Source organism: Biomphalaria glabrata, chromosome 4 (assembly GCF_947242115.1).
Source record: "Biomphalaria glabrata chromosome 4, xgBioGlab47.1, whole genome shotgun sequence".
Classification (NCBI taxonomy): Eukaryota; Metazoa; Mollusca; class Gastropoda; family Planorbidae; genus Biomphalaria; species Biomphalaria glabrata.
This window is the reverse complement of record NC_074714.1, coordinates 50695002-50722378: the sequence shown is the minus strand read 5'-3', so window position 1 is coordinate 50722378 and position 27377 is coordinate 50695002. Positions and strand designations below refer to the sequence as shown.

The window sequence follows — 27377 nt, the reverse complement described above, 5'->3', positions numbered from 1 at the left end:
TCGACCACGCTTCCCACTTACACAGTGCGGAGTTGTAAAAGAGCTTCCACGACCCTGTCTATAATCCAGGCGCCGTTTTTCAAGGGGCCGTTACATCAATGGCGAGGTTAGCTTGGTAAAACATATGAAAATGGCGAGAGTTCCCGTTGTTTTCAGCCTTCGGCCATGTATTCTAGGACATACATAAGTCATACAGTACCATGCGTCCGGAGTGTCAGACACAGTGTTTGATATGGGCATTGACTTGGACCTCTTCCAGACAGAGTGTTTTTTCAAGCAGGCTTACACGCATAGAGTTCGAAGAGCCTTCGGCTAAACTCTTTGACAATCACACGGATCACAGCGAGAAGGATTTGAACTAGAAACTATTTTTACGTCCACATCAGGTGACTTTTTTAAAACATGTCTGTGGCATTTTACTTTTTTTTTGTTTGTTTATAGGAGGGTAGGCCTCTTTCTGTCATAGAACGACTATAGTTCATCTCGTAGAGCAGTGGTTCTCAAACTGTGGTCCGCGGACATTTAAAGAAATATCTAGGTATATATAATTCTCTTCATGGCTCAAGAGTTTGGACACCAAGTAATGGAAAGATCACTCTTTTATTTCTGCAAGTCGGACGGACTAGAGTTATCCCACGTAATTTTAGAGGCAAAAAAAAAAAAAGAGGGGGGCGGGAGAACAAGTAGTATTCACCTGTCACTCAATAGTAGGGCCGGCCTTAACCATTGTTACCAAGAAGTCATGGAAAGAGAACAATTAATCAGCACTACTCTGTATTCAACCGTCACTAAATAACAGGGCCGGACTTAACCATTGTGGGGCCCAATGCGAAACGGATTTCGCGGGGCCCAGTTTGGGTAGGGATACGGATAATAAGTGAAAATTAAGAGTTTGTATTTGAAAATATATTCGTCCTTGCATTTTATTAATTCTTTACTACGCACAGAATTACTACACGAGCCTTGCGAGTAGCGAAGTCATACAGTATATCAAAAGAATTATGTTTCCTAAATAGATCACGCTCAATAGCAAGAATTACCAAATGTATCAATCTATCTTTAAGAATTGTTGCCCTCAAGTAATTATTCATTAGTTTGAGGCGCGAGAAGCTTCTTTCACTAGATTCCACAATTACGGGTATTGCATAATGCCATTTTTTTTCTATCGCGCGTAGGGTTGGCGTTTTCCTTATTGAATGACACCCCAAAATTAAAATTTTTGTCTATATATTTCAGGAGATTTGTCTGAGTTTTCAAAAGATTTTAATAATTTCCGGATATTTCCAGGACTTTTTCGTACCTAGGCCTATATTTTGCAATTTCAGGAGATTTCCAGGAGCTCTTGGTAAATCAGGAGAACGCGGGAAATCTGTTATAAGTTATAAATTGGTTTAATTTAATAATATATACACCTAGAATTAGCGTGGGTCCTTTGAAAGTGCGGGGCACACTGTGGACACATAGGTTGCAGTGGCCTAAGGCCGGCCTTGTAAAACAGCGGTGTATGCTACGCCGCCGGTCGATTAGTACTAGATAATATAAAATGTGTTCTCATTACCATACTTCTGTAAAAAAAAAAAAAAAAAAAAGCGGGGGAGGGGGGAGGGCTTACAGATGAGGCTAAGACATAATGTCTAATTTTCATGTCCCTGTCCCAATGAATATTTTTAAAAAGCTCGAAACCTTTTCTTTCTAAATCAGTTTAGACCTAGGAACATGAACACTTAAAAATACTTCATTTGCTTTATGATATTAATGAGTATGAGACAGATTGACCTGCTGCTTTTGTAATGTTTGAGAAACAAAGTGCCGGTATCCACATTGTACACAGGCAATCAATTATTTACTCATTGCTGCTCATTCATTTTGTTTCCCAATGTATTTCCAAGTTAAAGACATCTAGATCTAAGTTAAAGTTTGGCTTGTATTTATTGGTGCTAAATTATAAAGTTTGGCTTGTATTTATTGGTGCTAAATTATAAAGTTTGGCTTGTATTTATTGGTGCTAAATTATAAAGTTTGGCTTGTTTTTGTTGGTGCTAAATTATAAAGTTTGGCTTGCATTTGTTGGTGCTATATTATAAATTTTGTCTTGTATTTATTGGTGCTATATTATAAATTTTGGCTTGTATTTATTGGTGCTAAATTATAAAGTTTGGCTTGTATTTGTTGGTGCTATATTATAAATTTGGCTTGTATTTGTTGGTGCTATATTCTAAAACTAAGACTAAAAATACATTTCAAAGTCTATCATTTTAATCACGTATTTTATTTATTTATTTTTTTATTGATGAACAAAAAATGTAATGGGAAAACTATTTAAAATACTGATTTTTTTTTTTTATGTCAAAGAAACAGAAACAACAATGAACTGATGTACAACAATGAACTGATGTATCTACAAATAAAGAAAAACAAAAAAGTTGTATCAGATAGATTTAAGAAAACAAAAAAAGATGTTCACTATTGGTTCAACAAATAGAAAACACAATTACAAATAATATCAGGAACTGATTGTACATTTTAATTTAAGAAAAAAAGACAACAGGAAAAAAAAAGCATAAGCAAATATGTATTATTATCAATAACAAAATAAATTATATTAAATGCTTGGTTCAATAACAAAAGCAGATAGCAAGAATGAGAACCCTGTTTAAGGTGCAACAAAATTTAACATGAATTTAAAACAAAAAGGCAAAACCCAGACCCAGGAAAGTGAAAAAGTTCAATAAATATATATCCAGATAAGACGGAACACAAGGTCTTTAATATCAACAGTTCAATATCACTGAGATCTGTATTATGACATTAGAAGTCAAAGAAACAAAAAAAAATAGTACACAATGAAAAGTTTTCCAAAGAAGACCAATAGTACAGTAATTCATTGACTTGGAAGGTGATTAACCAGTTTTTATATACTTGATACATTTTAAAACAAAAGGATATGCATGAAGTCTGCTACCTCTTTTTAACCTCATTATTTATTAATGATCACTTTTAAATATAAACTTCTTAAATTCACAAAGCAGAACATATAAGTAGCAGTTTTGTGGCCAACAAAAATACTTTTTAACAAGCTTGCAAACAGTTGTACAGATTCTCACCAATGTATAGTTTATCAGAGGTATGCATGCATATCTGTAATCTTAAAATTAACTACATAACAATTGGATTTTATTTTCTGTGTAGAAAGGAGATAACATTTCTTTTACAAAAATAAATTTCGATAATAAAAATGCTTTTGGTAAAGGGCACTCAGCAATCACATCAATTTTTTTCTGTTAGCAAGAACAGTAAGTATCTACAAAACTGATTAAGTTCCCCGATATTTCTATATTCCACATGGCAGAACCAGTTGTAGAATAAGACGTCAATATATATCATAATTAAAAAATACATGTACAAGTTCTCTGTCAGTAATGCAGGTCTATAAAATAAGCATTACATTTTTTGATTCAGCTATTAACAGGTGTTCGTAAAATATCACATGTGCAACAAATCAATTATATAATAATACTTTTCCTAAGGGCATATTTGTGTTAAGGACACATTGATAGAATTGTTTTTCCAATATATTCTGTTATTTAAAAAAAATACTATGTTGTTTTTTGTGCTATTTTGCAATGAAACGTATCAATCTCTAGCCAGTGATATGGGGACATGTATAAGAGTAGAGCAAAATTTGTCAAAAAAAAATATTATAGATATTTGTTACGAATCTGGCCATTAATGATGACAATAAATAAATAAACAATATAACTATCGAAATAGTTACAGCATCAAATGCACTCTAAACTTGAGATTGTTCTCCTATATAAATACACAATAGAGTGTAAAATAATAGTGTACACAAAAATGACTTTGTAATAATTGAATTGTTTAAAAAAGATTATCTGTATATAATTTGATTCGTAGATGAAGACATTTGATGAACAGAATTCAGATCATCTCAAAAGGCACTATTTTGAAAACGAGTTCCAATTTCAGACATAGACTTGGAAGGAAGGAATAGGATCCTCATGACATAGTTTTGTAAATTAAGAAAAGAAAAATTTTATGGAAGCAGTATTACAAATATTTTCTTCACTAACAGTTTACAAGGCCACGGGACCTTCATGTTGATATTTGAGTTCTCTACAACTTTGAGCATCATGTCTTTAAACATGCTTCTAAAAATTTTAATTCGGAATTAGCAACAAACTAAAATGTAGGAGAATGTCAACCAATGCTCCTAGCTGATCTATTTGCACGGCATTTCATAGCATGAAACTTGAAGGGAATGTAGGCCAAGAACATTTGCTTCTATCATAATCTTGTACATTTCCAATCGTTTAGCGTCTCAGGTAAAAGTTTGATTTTAATTAATAAGCTATGACTAGAATTAGGTCGTCATTGCTATAAACAAAACATTTCATTATTTGAAAAAAAAAAGTATAAACTGAACAGAGAATAAAACAGAGCAAAAGAAAAAAATGTACTGTTACCAAACCAGTCCAACAGTTCTGAAGATATTTTAGATATCCCCATGAATAAAACCAAACAATCAATATCAGTGAAAAATCAGAAGTACTGTAACATAATATATAACACCCACAGCAGCAATAAGATTAAAAATAGACAACAATGTAAAAGCTAAGAGGTAAAATGGATCAATAAATAATATATATCACCAATAGAATCCATCTTCATTTTCAAAAGCTCAGATCAACACTAAAACCATATAACATGAAAAACCATAAACTGTGTAACATTGAAAAAATAGATTGATGTGGATTGTTGCCATTGTGCTTTTTTGTTGCTTTTTACATTAAACCTAAGTGTAACTTTGCTTTAAAAAAAAAAATAATTAAATATTGAAAACTTAAATTAAGAAAAATAAATGACTTAAAATAAAAAATAAAACTATACAAAATCAAATTCAAAAGTTGCAACGGTGAAATTTAAGCTAAGAGGCTTTCAGATATGTCTAGAATGTATTTTACTGATATTTCCAGAATAGTTTTGAAAAGAATAATTTCTTTTTGGGCCTGTAAATAAGTTGATTTATTGATGATATAACAAAATTCAAATCTATCAATAATATATATTTTTTTTTATAAAAAGAAAAGTATTAGTTCAAATCATTTTAAATTTGATCACTGCAAACACAGATAATCATTAACTTAACTAACATATGCTTTTAGTCTAAAGTAAACAGGCAAACACTTTAAAATGTACATCACATGCCTATCCTAACCTGAATCAGCAATGGACCATTTGTTTAAAGCTTCAAAAGTGCAAGGATAAGGAAGTATTATTGATATAAAATAATGAGATTGCCAGATGGTGAAATAATTTAAAGTCAATCAGATTACTATCTCTAATACACAACTGCACTTGTTTGTTATATTTTAATTCATATTGAAGCATCATAAGCCAATTAATATCATTGTTAATAAAAGATTATAATGATTTAAGGCTTCTTCAGTGTTTCAAAAACTTTAATGTTATTTTATTATTTTACATTGGAAAATAAAAACTTGTCAGCTGATTTAAAAGAAAGTAAACTGAAATTTGCATCAGGGCTTGCAAAGACCTTCCTTCAGGGAACAGTTCCAAGAAAAAAAAAGAATAGGCAGACAGAGAAAGAGAAAAGAATGGACAGCCTGCCGTTAAAAGATATTCTATCCAAGGCAAAAGACAGAGGAATGGAGAAAGATGGTAGATAGATCAAGTGTGGTGTCCCAACAGTTCAACAGATTAAGGGATAGGTGAAGGTAAAATACCATTTTGAAAATTAAAAAAAGTGAATTTGTTGCTTGTTTTGTTTTTGTTATCTTTCATTTGTTTAGTTTTTTCTTTATACGAAAGAAAGTGACACTCGAGTTAAATCTTTAAAAAACATTCTTATAAAAAAAGTTTATGTCACTCAGATCTAAACCCAACATTTTTTAAATGAATTATTTCTTAGTACTTTAGCATTGTCTATTAATGCCAATTCAAAAAGTGTTCTAATTTATCAAAATAGACTAAAATAAAAACAGTATCACATCATTTTTATAAGCCAAAAAAAATTCAAAATATAAAAAATATCTAAAAATCAATAAATGGTGATTGAAAAATAAAAATGGTATTCTATATTTTGATTTACCTATACAATGTAATAGCCATCACAAGTGAAAATATATTTGTTACAAAATAAAATTTGATTTACATTTTTTGTTTTCAATATTTAACTTTCATTTAAATATATATTTGTTTCAAAATAAAATTTGATTTACATTTTTTGCTTATTTAACTTTCTTTTAAATATATATTTGTTACAAAACAAAATTTGATTTACATTTTTTTGTTTTTAATATTTAACTGTCATTTAAATAGACAAAAGTTATTTTTAAAAAAGTTAAGTGGAAAGAAAATATTAGTAATAATATACATCTTGTATCGATTCTAGTGGTTATCATTAATGTTCTCGTAAGTTCGTAGGGACAATAAACACCAAATGAAAAAAACAACATTTCAAAAGTTTGATATCATTATATGAGCCAATAAAAAATAAATGTGCCTAGAGCTATCCAGTGACTCAAGTAATTCAGACTTGACCATTTCTCTAGTGTGTGCCACATAGTGTAACCCTACATTAAAAAAAAAAAAAAAGAGTTGTTAACATTATTTTATAATTGGGTAATTTAAACAAGAAAAATATAAATATAATTTTTTTCTAAAATTATTTTTTTTTAAATTTGGTTCAAACAGGATATCGAACCCATGATTTTGACACCGTCAGATGCATGAACGTATTTTGATGTGTACGTACCAATTCAGCAAGCAGGAATTCATACTTCTGTGATTACTTATTGATATTATCATTCTATGGATATCTAGATCTAATACTAACTAGACCTAGACTTCTGATTTAGAACTCTTTAAGATCTAGTCTAGATCTCGATTTCCTTCAAGATCTAGAATCTAGATGTAATCTATAATATATTTACGTTAAAAAATATTTGCAAAGCTTAAATATTCTTTCAATAAAATTGAAGCAACTTTAAATTTACTCAGTTATTGTATAACTTTGGAACACTATGGCTAACTAAGCCATAATTTTTTTTTCTATGTCAAGTCAAGCCAAATTTACATTATTTTTTACTCTAAAAAATTAAAATGGTCAAACTAGAGTTTTCCCCACTTCGTTCACATGACTATTCATTCATCCAACATATCGCTCACCGACAACTTGCTCACTGACAACTTAGTTCATGACAAATCCTTCACATGACAAATCATTCACAGACAAATGGTCAAACTAGAGTTTTCCCTATTTTGTTCATAACTTTTCGTTCACCCGACAATTCATTCACCCAACAATTCGTTCACACGACTATTCATTCATCCAACATATCCCTCACCGACAACTTGTTCACATACAATTTGTTCAACGACAGTTGGTTCATGACAAATCCTTCACACGACAAAACGTTCACTGACAAATTGTTCACTGGATATTAACATATTGTTAATATTATATATTCTCGTTGCGTGTTTAATTTGTTTACCCTAAAACTTTTGTAGCTATTATTTCCCACCAAAAAAAAATTGATTGCTAGAGATCGAGCCTAAACTGAGTTTCTTTGTTAATTTTTTTGTTGGTGTTAATTCAGATTATTATTCAAATTCAGAATATGTAATTAGTTCAAGATTTAAGGAAAAGAAATAAAAAAAACAACATAAATGTATTTTTCCTATAAATACCTTTTCTTCACCGTCACTGCTATCAAACATTAATCCCAAATAAGCAAGATGAAAGACTGCCAGAAAACTGAATGCAAAATTCGTCATTATTACAAAAGGGTTTGTCTGAAATATAATAATAAAAATGCCATTTACATTTTATAAACTAAACATATCAGTTTTTGAATGTTCTGACTAAAGGATTAAATAAATAAAAAAACAGACAAACATTAACATCAATCAAAAACATCGTTTCCTAAACTCATAAAGCAGTTGGATGAAAAAAAAAAAAGTCACTATAATTTTATAATATAAATTTTAAATAATTGTTTGCTTACATATTTCTGTACCTATTTTTTTTTTTTAAAGTTTGTCAATGAAGTTAGGAAAAAAAATGCCACTATCAAACTTAAAATAAGTTTCAAGTTCAAATACATATCTAAAATGGATTCATAAAAAAAAATGGTCAAGTAAAGAAAATTCAAACTACACTTACTCGAGTATATTTATGATCACATTTTTCTTTACATTTCCTAGCTTGTATACATGCATCAAAAATGTGAGAAAGTCTTCTTCGAAACACTAAAAATAAACACAAAAAAATATGTTTGGTTCAATATTGAATGATTTAGAGTTGTAGTAAATAAAGAGCACACGGAAATAACTAAGTCCACAGTTTCAGTTTTATTTTCTCTCAGCTTTGTGCCAGCACTCAAATATTATTTCGAACAATGTTCAAGTAATGCTCCACAATATCTTCCTTTGAAATATTTACAATGGAATGAGAATGATTTATGAATTTGTAGCTAGATTTCTACTGAACTCAGATTTGCAAGATGACACATTGATGGCACATTCCTCGTCCCATATGCTAGGACAAATTTGTACAAATACTCCTTCTTCCCTAGTGCTATTAGAGCATGGAATGGGTTGCCTGAGCTATCCAGGGAAACCAGTGACTTGGCAGAGTTTAAGTCATTGGTTAATATGCATGACTAAATGCATGACACGTAGGATGTAATCATCTTCTGTTTTGAAGTAAAACGTCTGTATTATATAAGACACAAAGTAGTGTTTTGGACGTTCCTTCAAAAATGAAGATTAGCCTGAACCTCCTGCAAAACAGAAGGAGATGATGGGGGGGGGGGGGGGGATCTGAACTCTGGACCACTATGACAACAGTCCAAAGAGCATACCACACGACCAGGCACATATGAAACACAAACTGCAATTTTTAGCTTGTTTTCAAAACTTGCTTTTCAAAAAGGGTAAACTTATCAGAAAACCAAATCTAGCTGTTTCAAATATTTTTAGATCATGACACAGAGATAGCATAGAACTAAAGTGTCTTATCGATGTTGGTGTCCCTAATTAGTGTGACAATACTTCTTTCATGTGGTCTACAAAATGTATGCATCTTTATTTATAACTGCATTTCTGATTTTTTATCCTACAAAATAAGATTAAGCTATTTATTTGGAAGTTTGTAGGGTAGTTAGGTTAAGGAGGTAGTTACCTGGGGATTTAGTACTGAAAGGAACAATATAGTGAAGGACTATTTTGAATATTAATTATGTGTTGTAAAGGAATATTATAGGAGTATGCTATTATTTTAGGATAATGCATTGCCTTTGAATCCTAAGATTAAGGACAGCAAAGTATTTTATTTTGCTAGAAAGACTCAGATGTGACCTACTTAGTTTGCTGAGAAGAGAGGGGTTTCATCAAAATCAAGCTTTATTTTAGTGAGGGCCTGAAAGGCTCAAATCATCTTGTGCAAAAGCCCAGGACAGAAACGCTGATGTTGTGAACAATGCATGTATGTCACCTAACAGGTCAAGAGGTTGTAGCTCCTCAGATCTGTCGAGATGAAAATCAGCAAGTTTGGGGCAGTTGAAAAGAATGAGGCATGGCTTCCTCTTCCTCCTTGTAGCGAGGGGCACCATGAGTTGAAAGTTGGCCTGAACCATGTGATATACAAACCAATGGGACAGTGGCACAGTCTGCATTGTGCTATAATAACTTGTTCAGCCTCAAACATGCTTATATGCTCCCAGACTCTGCTAGCTTTTTTGACCTTGTCCCAGCATTTAAACCAATAATCTATTTCTATCATTCGGATTGTTGCCAGATCATGATGAAAACTCTGTAGGTGGTGCTAGCAATCCCTGGTGTTCAAAATGTATGATTTTCTGTAGGTGGTGCTAGCAATCCCTGGTGTTCAAAATGTATGATTAGCTATGTGTACATTTTAGGAATTCCTACTAAGTGCACTAAATAGTTGTGAATTTAACAACAAGTATTTTATCCTAAAACCAGGAGACTTACAGTGTAGAAAAAGCTTTAATTATAATTCCTTCTTAATTTTCAATTTGAAAAAAACATGTTTATTTGATTTAGTAAATGCATCAAGTACATAAATACAAACTGAATAAAAGTTTTAGTACTCACCAAACTCTGTATAGGAATAGAATCCCAATGAAAATAAGACAGCTGCCAACTGAAAGTTAAGACCCTGCAGAAGAAAAGTTTGATTAGTGAAGTAATTAATTATTCCTTGCATACATAATATTAAGCAAGTCTAAACAGAATACTATGTTAAAAAAAATGTTCAACATCTGCAGCTTTAAAATCTTTTAAAAGAAAATATAAGTCGAAAAACAAAATTTATCTTACATGTAAAAGTGCACTAGCAGCATAGGTTAATATGACAGCCAAAAATGTTCCATATGGACGGACTAGTTTGAAAACATCTATAAAAGAAAATGTTAAAAAATCAAGACAACCAAGGCAATTGTATCACACACTTTCTCAATTTTACTACAAAAAATTGCCAAGTGAAGAAAAAAACAAGACAAATATAATTTTTTATAAAGAATCTCTCAAAGAACAAAACTTTACCCAGTCCACCTCTTTGATATTTTTGCTACCAAAAACCTTGCAGAAGTAAAAGATTTATGCTATAAGTATGTCGATATTAAAAGGTATTCAAACAAACACTTACAAGTTTTAAGCCAAAAATGCATAGGTAAATTCCAGTTTGTCACAACCTCAACAAGTGATCTAGGCAGCTCAATGTTATGTGGGCGTGCAACATTCCTGAAAGATAAATACAAATAATAAACATTTTTTTTAATTTGAGCACTCAAAGATACAAATCAAGGTACTACACAAAATTTGATTTGCTAGCAAAGTAAGATTGATATGAAAATATATACCACTGTAGATTAGGTCCATCAAATTTTATTCCACTTAATGTTGACGTGGCCTCCGATAAAAAGCTTATTGAGTAGTGACTAAATCTAAAGGATTGGGCATCTCGATAAGCTAGAAACCATCTTGAAAAAAAGAAAAATTGAATATGAATTACAAAGTAGAACATTAAAAAAAACAACTACTTCAATTTATTAAATGTATTGTATTTGTGTTTATCTAAGTCATTAGCTACCTCCAAGAATGATCCAGAATCAACCAATTAGTAAAGCAGTTTGAATGTGTCAGAAACACTACACCAAGAACGGAAGTGAGCAACACTTTCAATATCCATAAAACACCCTAAACAGAAATATATAAAAAGAGTTAAATCCAAGATATTAAACTAGATAAGTGTATGATATTATCAAATCTTGATAGAGCAATAAACATTTTTTTTAATAATAGTAACACAATCAAATTAAGTAAGAAGTTTTATAAAAGTTGTAATTTTTGTTGTTGTTAAATAAATGATAAGAATATTCAACATTGACTACTAACCAAGGAATTAGATTGACTATCCAAAGATTTAGAATACTGTGGATAACTTATCCATGGACCAAATATCACTGTGCCCACATTGAAACAATATCCAGCATAGTGAACCACAGAAGGCAAAGCAACAACAGTTCCTTGTCCAATATCCACACCCAATGATATGACTTTCATAAACAGAATGATTTGAGCACCTGCAGTACACATAAGGATGAATACTCTTTAGTCATAAACAAAGAATGTTACTGATACAATTCACACAAAGTATATGCGTAATACCACTGTTATGGAGTGTGTGTATATGGTGATGGTGGGAAGAGGTTAGCGATTGGTTATGAAGGATGAAACATAGGTGTCATTGTTGTCACTTGGTCTTAGGAAAGATGACTTTAGAATGTGAGACTGAAAGGTTGTGTTATTGTAGTGAGTTAGAGTTTGTTAAAAGATCTTATTACTAAAATCTACTATATTTCATTTATCAGTTGATTTTGTATATATTATAAATAAAGTTTTATTTAGTTTTGTTCACAAAAGGAAATTAAGTTTTTTTCAAAGTTTATTAATTACGATATATTATGCCTACAATGGTTTAGTTGTATACCAGCAGTTTGGTGCTACAAGTCAAGGACAGGTAACAACAATCACTCTATTCTTTCAGCATGTGGTCAAATTGTAAGGCAAGGGACTCCCCATTTCAAAATACAGGATTAGAACAGGATTTGTATTAAGGATTTTAGAACACGGCATGAAAAGTTAGGGGGTTAACTTAATCTTAAGAGCTAACTTTACAGCGTATGAACACAGATTTAGTTAATGTTTACATAACCTGCCCAGTGGACCTTGACAATTTGAAGGAAACTTATTTTTGAAATATGTCAACAAAATATTACATAATAAAACATAAATTACCTAAAAATAGGAGGCATGATTGGTAAAGCATTTGACTTCCAATGAATTTTGGGATTCTTTTAGGGTGCCCTTAAGTCCATCTAACTCTAATGGGTACCAAACATAGTTGGGAAAATGTAAAGGTGGTTATCTTATCTTATATAATGCAGATGTTACTTCACTTCAGAAAAGATGATTACGTCCTACAGGTTATGCATCTAGTCATGCATGTTAACCAATGACTTAAATTCTGCCAAGTCACTGGTTTTCCTGGCTGGCTCTAATAGCAGTAGGGAAGAAGGAGCATTAGTTTTTGCTAGCCACATAACAACCTCTTTAATCATGGGCCATAGAAACAGATGCCCCATAGGTCTAAACTGGGTAATTTATAGAAAAATAGTAATTAAAAGTATGTGGATAAATTGGGTTAAAAGTAGACTGATGGGAAAAGTGAAAGATACAGAGAAAGAGACAGATTTTAATGCATCACAATATATATATATATATATTTAAAAAAGCATTTCAGTTTATTTTTAATTGTTTAAACATCTACTGCCATGAAAAACTGTGATCACAACAGATTTACAACTTTTAATCACCTCTTATTTTATGCCATGTTTCGGCCTCAACAAAAAATAGTTCGCTGAAATAATATAGAAAATATATTTTTAATATTTAAACAATTATTTAAGTTTAAACACAATAACATGTAATTAATCATTTTTTTTAGTTATAAAGACAACTGATAAAAAACAACAGGTACTGGTTAAGCAGGTAATAGATCACTATTTCCTGCAAAGGAAACTGAGTAGTGATGATTTTGTTTTTTTAAATAAAACCCCTTATGTTAATGTTCTGTTGAAGTAAATTTTTTTTTTTAATTTAAAGGGAATACTGATGAACCCCAATGAATATTTATCTTATGTTATAATTGCCTTCAACGAGAAGATCATTAAATGGAAAATTTTGACCATTGATTTAAATTTAATCAATAAAATCACATTTATTCTAATACATTTTTTATCTGATTGAACTTAAAGCAAATCCAAAGTAGAAATCAAATCTTACCACAAGAGTGAAAAGACCACCATTATAACTGCACCAACCAAGCCACACCACTCCCGTTTTTGCTCTATAACAAAACTGTAAGCAAAGTAGGCCAAAAAGCAAGCAACAACAATGTAAAGGGTGGCAACTTTGAAAAATGAATTTAAAGCCAACAGCCCAAGTACAGCACTGCATAGATGAATGAGCCAATGTGGTGCTCCATAAGATTTTGTTCCTTTTGAAAAAAAAAAAAAAAGTTTGCTTGATTTTCATTAAGCATATACTTTATGTATAACCTTAATGCTTGACAACTTTATAGAAAGTAATATTTACTATCTTTTGAGTAAATTTTGTCAGTTATGTGGTTATTTATAATTTCTTGTTTGAGGACCTAAATAGGATTGCTTTTATTATAAATTTAAATGACGGAGGAATACCAGAATATGTATGACTGTCACCAGTAGCTCCAAGAGAATATATACAAAAAATAAAAAAATAGAAGTCATAAAAATAATTTTTAACACTTATAGTTATTTTTTCATGCTTTACAATGTTTTAATGCTAAGAGAAAAAAGAAATTACCAAATATTTTGTAACAAGCAGGTTATTCCAAAACCCACTAAAGTCACATGGTATTAAAATAATTTTAAAACTATTCAAATTAACTATTATTATTTTTTATCTCCTTAATAAAAAATACATTGAATTTTTTAAAGATTGTAACCCTGACCATTAAGAAAAAGAATTTCAAAATATCTAACAATGAAGAACAATGAGCTTACCAAGATGACTAAGGTAAAGCAGGATTCGAAAAATGATGCAATAAACAAAGAGTGGCAATAGAAGCTCAAACAACTGAGTCCATGTGGGCAACATACAATTGTCAAATAGTTCAGAAAAATGGCTTCGACTATAGACAACTTCAGGGGACTTAGGTTGCCTGTAAAAAAAACAAAACAACATTTGTAATTGGTTTTTGCATATTTGATGATGGCTTTCCTGGTGAGGTACTGTTTTTTTTTTAGACAGACAGGCAGAGTCTATCAAAAGTTGAGGAAGCTACCATAAGGACTTTTTTGATGTCCTCTTCTTGAGATTATCTTGGATTGTGGAGCTCAAGTACCTGAATTTGTGTACAACATACAACAGGTATTCATAGATAAATATTAAGAGTGGCATTAAATGAGAGATAACATCACATTGGTCTTCTTTATGCTGATTGTTGGCCCATAATGTTTGCACGCTGGGGAGAAATGGGACAATAGTTATTGGAGCTCCTCCAGTTTGTGTGTCACTTCTGCCACATCTGCGAAGCACATGTCCCTTTAATACTTTTAACCAATGAAATACAACAGCTCTAGAAGGAACCAGTGGCAAAACATATTTTGCTTTTTGCGAAAAAAAACAACAACTAAAATTTTCCAAAAAAAAAAAAGAAGACGAAATTATAAATTATTAGCACACAGAATGACAAATTATTGACATAAGGTTTCAGCCCAAAATAGTTAAAAATAATCTTTTATTAATTTTATTAGTTACCTGTAAGACTGGAGCATATCCATAAGTTCCGGGGTAAGCTCACCATCATAATTTTGCAGCATTTCCATTAGTTCTTCTTCTGAGACTCCTTCCAAAGGATTTCCTTCCATACCCATATCATCATAATAATCGTCATCCATTTTGGAGGGTTTTTTTTCCGTCAACTAAAAAATTATTCAAAACCAAATAAACATTTTCTTATACTGTAAATAGATAATAAAATGAACAATCCTTACTACATCGAAATTTTATTACAATCAAGACAGTAGCTAAAATAGCAGAAAAGTTTGTTTTGAAAAAGCTTGGCCATAAAAACATCAACGGTTAACTTTGATTCCAGTTAATTTATCAGGAAGCCAAAAAAAAAATGGCTGTGTTCTGCAACTTGATTAAAGCCATTATTTTTCATGAAAGAATGCATTTAGTGAGACATCCACCAATCCTCTTATTTGGTCAAAATCAATTAGATTTAGTCTAATGTTTTTGGAAAAAAAAAAAGTTCAAACTTGTATTTAATTTCTTTGTAACATCTTAAAAAAACTTTAAGCTTGTCAGCACATGCAGATAAGGTAATAATCAATTAACAGTGAAGACAATGCCACCAGAATAACTAAAAGTGACCAAACTGAAGAAAACAGAAGCATGATCACGGAGAAACATGACATTTTGAAGCAACCATTTTGGTTCTGCCATCATTTTAATAGAGATATTTTGGTGCCGAACACTTTGACACTAAATTCTAGACACATTATATATGTGTTAATTTTATTATGTCTTTAAAAAGAATGATATGTTTCTATGTATTGTCACTTAACATCATCCATAAAAAAAGAAACAATGATTTTTAAAACACTTGATGCGATGATGGATATAAATTTAATGTGTATATTTCCCGAATTAATTATTAAAAAAAAGAAAACAAAAAAAACAAAATGTTTACATGTTATCCTGTGTGTTTCACACACCTCACCTAACTTATCTTATATAATACAGACGTTACTTCAAAAAAAGAAGATGATTACGTCCTACGCGTCATACATTTAGTCATGCATATTAACCAATGACTTAAATTCTGCCAAGTCACTGGTTTTCCTGGCTAGCTCAGGCAACCCATTCCATGCTCTAATAGCACTAGGGAAGAAGGAGTATTTGTACAAATTTGTCCTAGCATATGGGACGAGGAATGTGCCTTTATCTTTGTGTCTTTCAGAGTATTTTATTAAATTTTGTTTTTGTATTTGAAGATTATGGTTCAGTGTTTTATGTACGATTGCTACTTTACTTTTGAGCCTTCTGTCCTGAAGGCTTTCTAAATTTAGTGATTTTACTAAAGGTGTTACTCTAGTCAAATGTGAATATTCATTTGTTATGAATCTCACTGCTCTATTTTGTGTCTGTTCCAGTTTCTTAATGTTTTCTTGAGTTGAGGGGTCCCAAACAGAGGATGCATATTCTATTATTGGCCTAACCAAGGTTAAATAACATTTTAGTTTTATGTTCTTATTTGATTTATAGAAATTTCTTTTAATAAATCCTAATGCTTTGTTTGATTTTTTTGTAGTTTCATCAATATGTGGATTCCATGACAGTTTTTCATTTATTATAACACCTAGGTATTTTGCGTTTTTAGTCTGTGTTACTGGTCTGCCAAGAATAAGATAAGTGGAATTAATTTGTTTTAGTTTTTTTGTTACTCTTACAACTGACATTTTTCTGGGTGGAAAGACATGCTCCAATTTGATTCCCATTTCTGTAATTCATCTAATTCTCTTTGTAAAATATATGTGTCTTGTGTTGTTTTTATTGTTCTATATATTATGCAATCATCTGCAAATAATCTGACTTTTGTTCCTGAAGTAATGCAATTTGGTAAATCATTTATGTAAATTAAAAATAGTAGTGGACCCAAGACTGTTCCTTGAGGTACACCTGAGTTTACTGTTATCTGTGTTGATTTAGAGCCATTTATTATTACAGTTTGCTCTCTCCCTATCAGAAAATCTTTAATCCACTGATGCAGTGGACCATTAATGCCGAAATATTTTAATTTTTTAAGCAAACTATGGTGGTGAACTTTGTCAAAAGCCTTAGAAAAATCTAGTAAGATAGCATCTATTTGTTCACTATTATCTAAACCTTTTGAAAAATCATCAATTAGTCCTATTAGTTGTGTTTCACATGATCTATATTTCCTAAAGCCATGTTGGTATGGTGTGAGGACATTATGTTTGTCTAAGTGGTTTATGATGTTGCTACATATTATGTGTTCTAGGATTTTACATGTGATGCTGGTAAGTGATACTGGTCTGTAGTTTCCTGGGTCATATTTTTCTCCTATAATTTGGAAAGGGATTGGGGGGGGGGGAAGAAATAAGTATTGTGGTTTCAGGTACAAATCTGACATAACATAACATAATATCTTTTCATGAAATAGTCAAAATCTTTGTTAAACCAATTTTTTTTAAAATCAGGTGAAGGACTGAGAATGTATTTACATATTATATGTATAGCATCTAGTGCCTTTGTGAAAAAAAATATATTTTTTTTTAACCCTCAGATATTCTAGCACCAAAACAGCTCACAACAAAATGCGCTGCTAAAACGCAGAATACTAATCCACACTATAACAAAAGAAAACAAAATATATATATATTTTACAAAAAAAAAGCACTGTATATATATTTATATATATTTATATTATGCAATCGTCTGCAAATAATCTGACTTTTAGCATTTACATACTTTTATATGAGTCAGGGCTTGTTTTATGGGAAGTCATGTGAGGTACAGTCTCAGGGTGTCCACAAGAAAGAGATAAAAATATATCAAAATTTCGAAAGGTTAGAAACTTTTTTTGTTTTCTAACATTTTTTTCCCGCTATTTAAATCTAGCAAATAATGTCCTGATTAATATGCCAGCACAATGCGGAAATTGTCAAGAAGTGTACGCTTGTAGCATGCTCGGAATATGTAAATACAGATCTGGATTAATCAATGATTAATGACAGGCATTATCCTCAACAAACTATACTACAATTAAAAAATATGCAGAAGTATTTATTTTTTTAAACGAAAGTGAGATTAAACTAAAGATCTAGAATCTAGATCTAATTAAAGTTACAAAAAATAAACTAAAGGATTACATGATTTGATTTTGTTCTTTGACTTTGACTCAACTTTGTAATTTCAACTTGTAAGACTAATTCTAGATCTAGATTCTTAGATTCTAAAACTAAAAGATCTAATAATTTTTTAAAATTTAATTCTAGATCTATCATAATCTCTAGAGATCCATTTAGTATTTCTATTAAAAACTATTATAGTAGTTTATTTATTTCGAACATTACATGAATTCTGACATTCATTGTTTTTGTGGTCATTAAATAATTATTTTAATATTTATTATAAAACTAGCGCGCTGTATAATGTGCTTGTCCATTTTCCAATGATTCTGGCCCAATTTCCTTCCATTTAGCTGTCTTTTTATGTAAGAAAAACGAATTTCAAATTTGTTAGTCAGGTTGTTGTTTTTTCCTATGTTACCCAGATGACTTTTAAAACCTCTTCCTAGGGTTAAGACTATATTTTTTGATTGGCTAAGTCTATACTAATGAGCCTGGCAATATTCATTCTGTTTTTGGAGCTGATTTATTTGATTTATAAGCCAAGTTGTTTGATTCCATACAAAAAAAAATTAATAGGGTGTGTAATATACTAAGTCAATTCATAACCTTAGAAACAAGGCTTTATTTCAATAAAACACGACTGATACACACAATAACACAGTACAGACTGGTCACGATTCATAGACTACGATAATGCGAACACGATTACAAATACTAGCACGATTACAAGCACGGGTAACACACAAGTTCATTTAACGATCACTCCATTCACCCCTCCTTTATTTCTTTCTGGGTCTTAGGTTATAACCATGCGTATGAAGGGAAGGATCCGGAGGTATCTCTGGCGTAGACTTTTCTCCTTGCAAGTCGTAACTGTCCTGGTCGGGACTCGAGTCAATATTGGCCTCTGGCATTGGGTGGCTCCCCTGTGAGTCACTGATGACTTCTGGCTGGTTGTATATCATTGGGGTGGGACTCTGTGAATTACTGATAGTTTCAGGCACGTAGCGACTCCCTGGTGAGATATCCAAAGAGTCACCGACCTCATGAGGCAGAATACCGTTCTCTGGTTCGAAATAGTCGTTCGTGGAACTTTCCTTCGGCGCCAGGTGCCTAAGCGACACTGTCTCCTCCCGGCCGTTTGGAAATCGTATATGGGCGTACTGTGGGTTGCAGCTAATAAGTTCAACCTCTTGTACCAATGGGTCAAATTTTGAAGATCTTACAGGGGATTTTAGTAATACTTTGCCTGGGTTCTGTAGCCAAGTAGGCAAGGATGTTCCCGTTGGCGATCTTCTGTTGAATTTGAAGATCTGTTCGTGTGGAGTTTCATTAGTAGAAGTACACAGTAATGATCGAATTGAGTGAAGTGCCTGGGGCAACACAGATTCCCACTGTGATAGTTCCACCTTCCCTGAGTCCAATGCTAATAAAATAGCCTGCCACAATGTTTTATTCAGCTTTTCTATTTGCCCATTTCCTTTGGCATTGTAGGGCGTTGTCCTGCTAGTGGCTATGCCCTTAGAATGTAGATATTCTGTAGTTTCTGTGGACATAAATGATGTGCCACGATCAGAGTGGATGTAACTGGGTGTTCCAAAGAGGAAAAATAACTGGTCGAAGCACTTTATTACTGTCTTAGATGTCATATCAGGACAGGGAAAAGCGAATGGAAACCGCGAATATTCGTCAATCATTGTTAACAAATACTTGTTGCGAGTAGCTGATGGCAAAGGACCTTTAAAGTCAACACTTATTCTTTCAAACGGCTGTGTGGCCTTGATGAGCGTACCTGCAAATTCCTTATAGAATTGCGGTTTAATTCTATTGCAGGTTCTGCATTGTTGAATGGTCTGTCTGACCTCTTCAACCGAGAAGGGTAAGTTCTTTGACCTGACATAATGTAGAAGTCTAGTGACACCTGGATGACACAGGTAGTCATGGTACGTCTTCAGGCTACTTTGTTTCGTCATGGTTGCACAGTGCCCTCTAGACAAGGTGTCTGCTGCTGTGTTGGCGTTCCCAGGTCTATACTGTATATCAAACTTGAAGCTTGCCAGTTCCAATTTCCACCTTTGTATCTTATCGTTTTTAATTTTCTTGTCATGAGTGTCTTTAAATATGTATGAAATAGACCGCTGGTCCGTAATAAGGGTAAAATGATTGCCACACAAATAATGCTTCCATTTGCGTATGGCTTCAATTATTGCAGTGGCTTCTTTCTCTATGGCAGATTGATGCCTTTCAGTAGGTGAAAGAGTTCTAGAGAAGAATGCAATAGGTCTTCCCTCCTGATTTAAAGTGGCAGCTACTGCGATGTCAGAAGCGTCAGTTTCCGCAATTAGAGGATGGTCATACTTTATGGTGAAAATTGCTGCTTTCTGCAATTCTTCTTTCAAGTCTTCCAACGCTGTTTTTACTTCTGTAGGTACAGGAAAAATTTGATTTTTCATTATAGGATAAATTTTGTCGGAGAAATTTGGTATCCAGTGAGCATAATATGCCAAAAGTCCTACAATCCTTTTCTGAGACTTCGGATCTTTTGGAGGTGGCAAATCTCGCAGAGCTTGAAATCTATCAGGGTCCGACTTCAAATGCCCTTTGGATATTTCATATCCAAGCAGCTTTACCTTCTTAGTAGCAAATACACTTTTACTTTCGTTGAAAGTTATTCCGTATTCCAGAGCTACCTTCTGAAAATGCAACAGATTTTTGTTATGGGAGTCTACATCTGTACCACATATTGTTACATTGTCGACATAGGCAAACGTGTCAGACAACTTTTCTTTTTCTATAATAGTGTCTATGGTTTTCTGGAAGCAAGCTACACCGTTAGTGACCCCAAAGGGTATTCTGCAAAACTGGTAGAGTTTACCACAAGCTTCGAAGGCTGTGTATTTCTTTTCGCTCTGTTGGATAGGTATTTGGTGATAAGCACTCTCCAGATCCAATGTGCTAAAGATTTCATACCTGGAAATTTTCTCCACCATTTCATCCACTCTAGGCATGGGGTAAGCGTCCAGGTAAGTAAATCTATTTATAGTTTGGCTATAATCAACGACCATTCGCTTTTTGTGCCGCTCATTGGTCGTGACAAGGACTTGAGCTCTCCAAGGTGATTCGGAAGGTTCAATGATACCGTTTCGTATCAATTTCTCAACTTCAGCTTTAATAAATTGTGTGTCTTGGAAGGAGTAACGACAAGATTTAGTAGCAATAGGTCTGCAGTCAGGAGATAAATTTGCAAACAATTGTGGTGCCTCTACCTTAACAGCATTGAGCGAGCAGACATGAAATGCAGGTCGACCACCGTTGAATGGAATTATCAGTTCTTTGTGTAATGCGAGGAAATCTAACCCAAGCACTACATCAGTGCAAAGTTCATCTAGTAACGAAAGTTTGAATTGATTGTAAACTTCCCCTTTGTATTATAGCGATGCAAAAATGTGGCCACTTGTGACGCTTGACAGTTGAGATGACGCCATAGAAATTTTGTGCTTTGAACGTGTCACTGACCAATCATACTCTCTTGGTATATTTGAAGAAATGTAGCTTTCCCCACTACCTGTATCAATTAGGGCTTTTAGGTTCACGCCATTTACAGAGATGTGTACTGTTGATTTAGTTAGATCAGGTACAGACGAAGTAGCAATTAGTGATGTTAGATGTGTAGAGTCCTTAATGCAGCTACAATCTTTACAAGATTGTCTTTTAATCTCGTGGCTAGGAGATGTTTTGACTTTTGTTTTGGTTATAGGAGTGTTGCGAGACCTGCAAACCTTCGAAAAATGTCCATTTTTCCCGCACGAATGACACATGCAGTCTTTGGCAGGGCATTTCGCTCATAGATGCCGACTACCTCCGCAAAAGAAACATTTAGTACTCACTGTTGCGATTGTTTCTGAGTCCACCATTTCTTCGGTTGAGATTGCCGATGACGAAAGAGATGACTCTACTAATTGAGACGGAGTACTAAACGAACTGGATTCTTTTTGGGCCATGTCGAGAGTCTTGGCAATATCTAAAGCCATTTTCAAGTCAAGGGATCTTTTCTCAAGTAGCCTCTGTCTAATTACACTCGAACGCATGCCGCTAACAAAGGCATCACGTATGGCGTCCTCTTCATTTTTGTCAGCACTGACAGCTCGGAACTGACAATCTCTGGCCATCACTCTCAGCTTGTGTACAAATTGATCAAGACTTTGATCGACTTCTTGTTTGCAAGTTGCAAGCAAATGTCTGGCCAATGTTTCATTAGGGGCCTTCACAAATAAATTCTCAAGAATAGATTTTGCTTCTGAGTATTTAGAACAGGTAGAAATATACTGATATAAGGATGGAGACACAAAGTTGCATAGCAGGTCAAACTGTTCGCTTTCACTAGCCCCTACCTTCGTTGCGAATCTGTCAAAACAAGAAATCCAATGTTTCCATGTAACTGAAGCATTAGTTGAACTAGGATCAGCATCCAGTCTATTGGGACGCAAAAACTTGTCCATTTAAGAATGGTTTTATTGAAATAAATTGTAATATACTAAGTCAATTCATAACCTTAGAAACAAGGCTTTATTTCAATAAAACACGACTGATACACACAATAACACAGTACAGACTGGTCACGATTCATAGACTACGATAATGCGAACACGATTACAAATACTAGCACGATTACAAGCACGGGTAACACACAAGTTCATTTAACGATCACTCCAGGGTGTCTGAATTAAATTATGATTTTCTTACCAAAATGTATTTCGGACAGCCAGTTTTTGACATCAATAAAAATTATCTTTTATATATTTGTTCGTTTGTTGTTGTTTTTTTTATAGAGAATAAATGGGCAAATGTTTGGAGTGAGCTTGGTACATTGAATGAAGTTAAATGCTTAGATCTAGACCTACTGGATAGATCTAGATTTATATAGAGAGAATATAGAATATAGTCAATATAGAGGATTCAGTTAAGCAAGAATGGCTATCCTAACCAGTACTATACTACAAAAGATCATCTGTATTAGAAATTTATTAAATTAATAAACAAAAAACACAAACATTCAACACACATCTAATCATGCAAACATAAAATAAATCTAAAAGTCGGTGCAGAAGTCACTTAAGTCACTATCCCAGTGACCTAATTTTGGTAGAATAAGTGTGTTCATATTTTTATTTTTTGTGTTCGTATTTATGCATACACATGTGAGGGGCTATGCCTGGGGATCTTAAAATTTAGTTAATGTTAATATAGAGTTTATTGATGCCTTAATATAGAGACTGTCCGAAATAAATTATGGTGTCCAGAATCAAATAATGTGGGTCAAATTTGTCCGAATTAAATGAAAACACACGGCCTCTTTGACCTTAAATATTATAACAAATATAGGTTAGGGGTAAAAATATATGTAGTCATTCTTATTCTCCTTTAACTAAAGGAGATTTTGATACTTCATTTTCTTTTCTATGTCGAACCATTGTAAAATAATGCGCTGTCAAAGTCAAACTTTCAAATTTGGGCCTATAGGTGTCTGAATAACATAAACTACTCTAATACTCTATTATCTATAGTATATAGTATTATAAATCTAGAGTACTAGAGTATCAGAATCAGTATCTGAGTATCTCTACTCTAGACAGAGAATCTAGATTGACTAGATCAGATCTAGTGACAATGTCACAATCTAAATTTATCATCTAGCCGTAGATCTAAATTTAAATCTAGTCCTAGTCACTAAGTCAGTCGACTCAGTACTCACAGAGTTCAGTCAAAGAGTGAAAGAGTTGAGTGAGTCAGTGTCACTCAGTCAGTAGACAGTAGGTGAGTGACTTGAAATTGAATGACTCCCAACTCCAGGTAACTCCTAGAGAATAGATTCTAGTTAGTGACTAGACGATTATCTAGATTTAGTTCAGACTAGTGACTAGACGATTATCTAGATTTAGTTCAGACTAGTGACTAGACCTATGTCTATTTAATTATCCAACCTATAATGCACCTCTTAACAATATTTTATTTCTTTTGTCATGTAGATCTAGATCTAGTCCTAGTCTAGTCACTAAGTCAGTCGACTCAGTACTCAGAGAGTTCAGTCAGAGAGTGAGAGAGTTGAGTGAGTCAGTCAGTGTCACTCAGCGACTGAGTCAACAACTGAGTGAGTGACTTGAGTTGATGACTCCCAACTCCTAGTTTAAATTAAGTTAGTGACTAGTCACTAGACTAGACTATAGATAGTATTATCTTATTATGATATTATTATCTGGATTCAGTTTAGACTAGGTCACTAGTGACTAGACTCTATGTCTATTTAATTATCCAACCTATAATGCACCTCTTAACACTATTTTATTTCTTTTGTCATGTAGTAGATCTAGATCTAGATCGAAACAACTAAAATTCGTCGTTCAATCCAAGTGCTGGTCGTTGCCGGTGAAACCAATTCACAATACGTGTAAGAAAGGCATTCATTGATATTATTGAAAAAAGAGCTCCCACCCACCCGCAGAACTTTTCATATATCAGTGAGTGACCCACCCTTATAAGTTGGAAATGGGAAAAAAAAAGGAGGGAAGGGGTAACATTCCAAAGCAAAAGTTAGCTATATAGTAGCCTACGGAGGCTGCCCTAGCTGTTCGTGCGGTATGCGCGCTGGACTGTCGTTTTGATGGTCCCGAGCTCAAACCCTGCCCACAGCCATTCCTCGTAGTCCCGCGGGAGTTTTAATAATCTGGGATAGTTGTCGCTATATTATAGAGGCTATAGGGTGTAAATTATCTTCCGAAATTTGTTAAATATTTTACAAAAAACAAACTATTATAGTAACGCTTAATGTTCTGAATAAGGACAAAATATCTGTAGAATAAGATAAAAAGGTTTCAACAAGAAAAGCTTATAGGCCTATTTAAGTGTAGGCCTAACTGTATCAATTAGTTTGCATCAGTCATGTAATTAAATTTGTAATAGGTCTAGAATCTAGACTATATAATAATAAATCTGAGAGATTAGAAATATTTCTACCAATATTGTTTTTGTTTAGCGCAATTTCATGCTTTTATAATGCCGCTAATGCGCTATGATCCTATATCGCACTTGTTTTGACCCAGTTGGGAAAAAAAAAAGGGGGGGGGGAGATATATATAGGGGCCTAGGCTAAATAAGAAGGGGGTATCTGGATTAAAGTTACCGTAATAGCTTTTTAAATAAAACTTTACATCGCAGGACCCTAGTTTTTCAGGTCAATTATTTGGCAGCTGTCTATCCGCACGTATGATGACGTACTGACGTGACCTCACCTGCTCGCGCGCAGAGCGCGCCCGGTCACTGCCCTCTCTCTCTCTCTCTCTTCTTTTAGTACGTTAAATCGTAGATCTATGTAATATAGATTTAGATTTTTTTGTACAAATTATTCTTGGAATAACTATTAATGTTTAGATGGTATTTTATGTTTTTAATTGAGGAATTTTAATTAATATATTATTAATTAATTACAGACCTACGTATCTTTGCTAAAAAAATAATATTATAAATCTAATCGTGATAAATCTAATCGTGTGTTAACTGTTTTGTTTCTTTTAAATACGTATTGAAATACATTTTTTTCTGCTCTCGTTTTTTTTTTTTTAGAGTATGTAATCTTATTTTTCTACTTTAAAAATAATTATAATTATTAAATATGCAAGCAAAAAATGTGTATTTTGTATATTTTTATGTTTGCGGAAATATAGGCACAGGGTTGACGTACTGCCGTAAATCCATAACTGGATTTTTATATTACGAGAACGCTACAAATGGACATTTTGTTAACCATGACGAAGTTGCCGACCGTAATATGTCTCCTTCTGTCTTGAAAGACAAAGGATGTAATAATGTACTCACATGAAAAACTAGTTTGTGTTTCTTTTTGAGTCCACGAACAATCGGATCCTACTAAGTAAGCCGATTCCGAAGCGGCAAAGTTAGCCACTATTCGTATGTCTGAATGCTCCTGTTTTAGGGCTATCTAACAGTGCTGCTTTTTTGTGCATCCCCTTTTTTATGGCAACTTCATTTCTTTCGCTATCGGCGAGGTTCGTACCATCCTGCGCGATGTTCTCAAACTATTTGTTTATACCTGTAGTCGTCAAGATAGGGACGGCCCAGGAATATATGGTGCCGCAATTTGGAAGCAGATGTCAAGCAGATGGGCAAGACGTGGGGACAGTTGGAGAGAGTCTAACTTGACTCGCTGATTCTTAAGATGAAGGTTTATGTTTCTCATCTTTGCTGCCACTTGCAGTTTTCTCAGTCTCGTAAATGGTCCTGACGTTCCTTGTACTGATGATGGTGAAGGTCGGATAATCCTGGCGCCGAACAGCTGGAGATCCATCTTCTTCCAGGTCCGCTGTTTGGTTTTTCAAGTTCTTTATTGTTTAGGTCAAGTGACCCTAGCATCATATAAGTAGATAAAATTTTTACGGAATAGGCTACTTCCAAATATTTGAGATTTTCTCTACTCCTCGACTAAGCTAAGCCGAAATAAACTAAGATATACGTCCAAAAATCTCTATAAAATGTTTACAAAGCTGTGCGTTTTCTAGTTTGTGAACCTAGTATAAAATGCAAAGGTTTATAGACGCCAACTAAATTAGGTAACTTTTGGTGTGCTTGGAGTGAATGGAAAAATTCAAATCCAGCAGTGCGCGGGGACCTGGGCGGGTGTCTTGTGGGGGGGGGGGGGGGGGGGCTGAGCCGTAAGGGTAAACTACAGGGTGCGTCAAAAAAATGGTTCAAAGTTCCTCTAGTCCTGTAGCCCAGATGGCCCGCTCTGAGTCAATCGGCTGGTCGAGCTGAGCTACCAGCATAGGTCATCGACCTAAAGGGTCAATCAGGGAGCTGCTGTATCCAGTTTCAAAGCTCCTGATTTGAAACACGATCCTCCAAGAATGACACATTATGGTATAATGCTGTCTAAGCGGGCTCAGGGGGCACTTATAGGATGAGAAGCGCATGGACCACGGATAATAACAGCCTCATTCCATTCAGTGAAGAAGAGGATTCACTTAGATATTGTCTTAACAACAAATGACAGTGAAGAGGAAGAGAAGGATAATATTTACAACAGACTGACTATCATCATACTCGACAGACTTAAAAAGAGAAAGATAGGGACGGCCCAGGAATATATGGCGCCGCAATTTGGAAGCAGATGTCAAGCAGATGGGCAAGACGTGGGGACAGTTGGAGAGACACGCCCAGAACCGAGACGCCTTGAAGAAGCTGGCTGGTGGCCTATGTCCCATAAGGGACCACAGGCAGAGATGTGATGATGATGGCCAACCATGTACATCT

At 33.5% G+C, this 27377-nt stretch overlaps 1 protein-coding gene across 3 annotated transcripts; it reads right to left on the bottom strand.

Moving 5' to 3' along the window:
- Positions 1–2501: 2501 nt before the first annotated feature.
- Positions 2502–26746, bottom strand: LOC106051375 (protein-serine O-palmitoleoyltransferase porcupine-like). Of its 3 annotated transcripts, none has more exons than XM_056027153.1 (14): positions 25926–26746; positions 14932–15095; positions 14175–14332; positions 13414–13627; positions 12945–12988; positions 11464–11651; positions 11159–11265; positions 10929–11048; positions 10715–10809; positions 10387–10463; positions 10162–10225; positions 8207–8292; positions 7732–7836; positions 2502–6614 (listed from the first exon to the last, which is right to left on the bottom strand). In XM_056027153.1, exons 2-14 carry the CDS (start codon positions 15069–15071, stop codon positions 6516–6518), a joined length of 1497 nt encoding a protein of 498 aa, XP_055883128.1. In that variant the 5' UTR covers positions 15072–15095; positions 25926–26746; the 3' UTR covers positions 2502–6515. The 3 variants fall into 3 exon arrangements, with proteins under 3 accessions (XP_055883128.1, XP_013062007.2, XP_013062014.2); XM_013206553.2 differs by lacking the exon at positions 25926–26746 and adding an exon at positions 24382–24510; XM_013206560.2 differs by lacking the exon at positions 25926–26746 and adding an exon at positions 24371–24504.
- Positions 26747–27377: the final 631 nt, after the last annotated feature.

What these genes read in the sequence shown, in the direction of transcription:
- LOC106051375 (XM_056027153.1), bottom strand. Translation starts at nt 15,071, where the DNA reads ATGGATGACGATTATTATGATGATATGGGTATGGAAGGAAATCCTTTG. An exon ending in GATATGCTCCAGTCTTACAG is followed by an intron (nt 14,333 to 14,931) that starts GTAACTAATAAA and finishes TTTTTTTTACAG; the next exon opens with GCAACCTAAGTCCCCTGAAG. An exon ending in GCAGTGACGGTGAAGAAAAG is followed by an intron (nt 6,615 to 7,731) that starts GTATTTATAGGA and finishes TTTTTAATGTAG; the next exon opens with GGTTACACTATGTGGCACAC.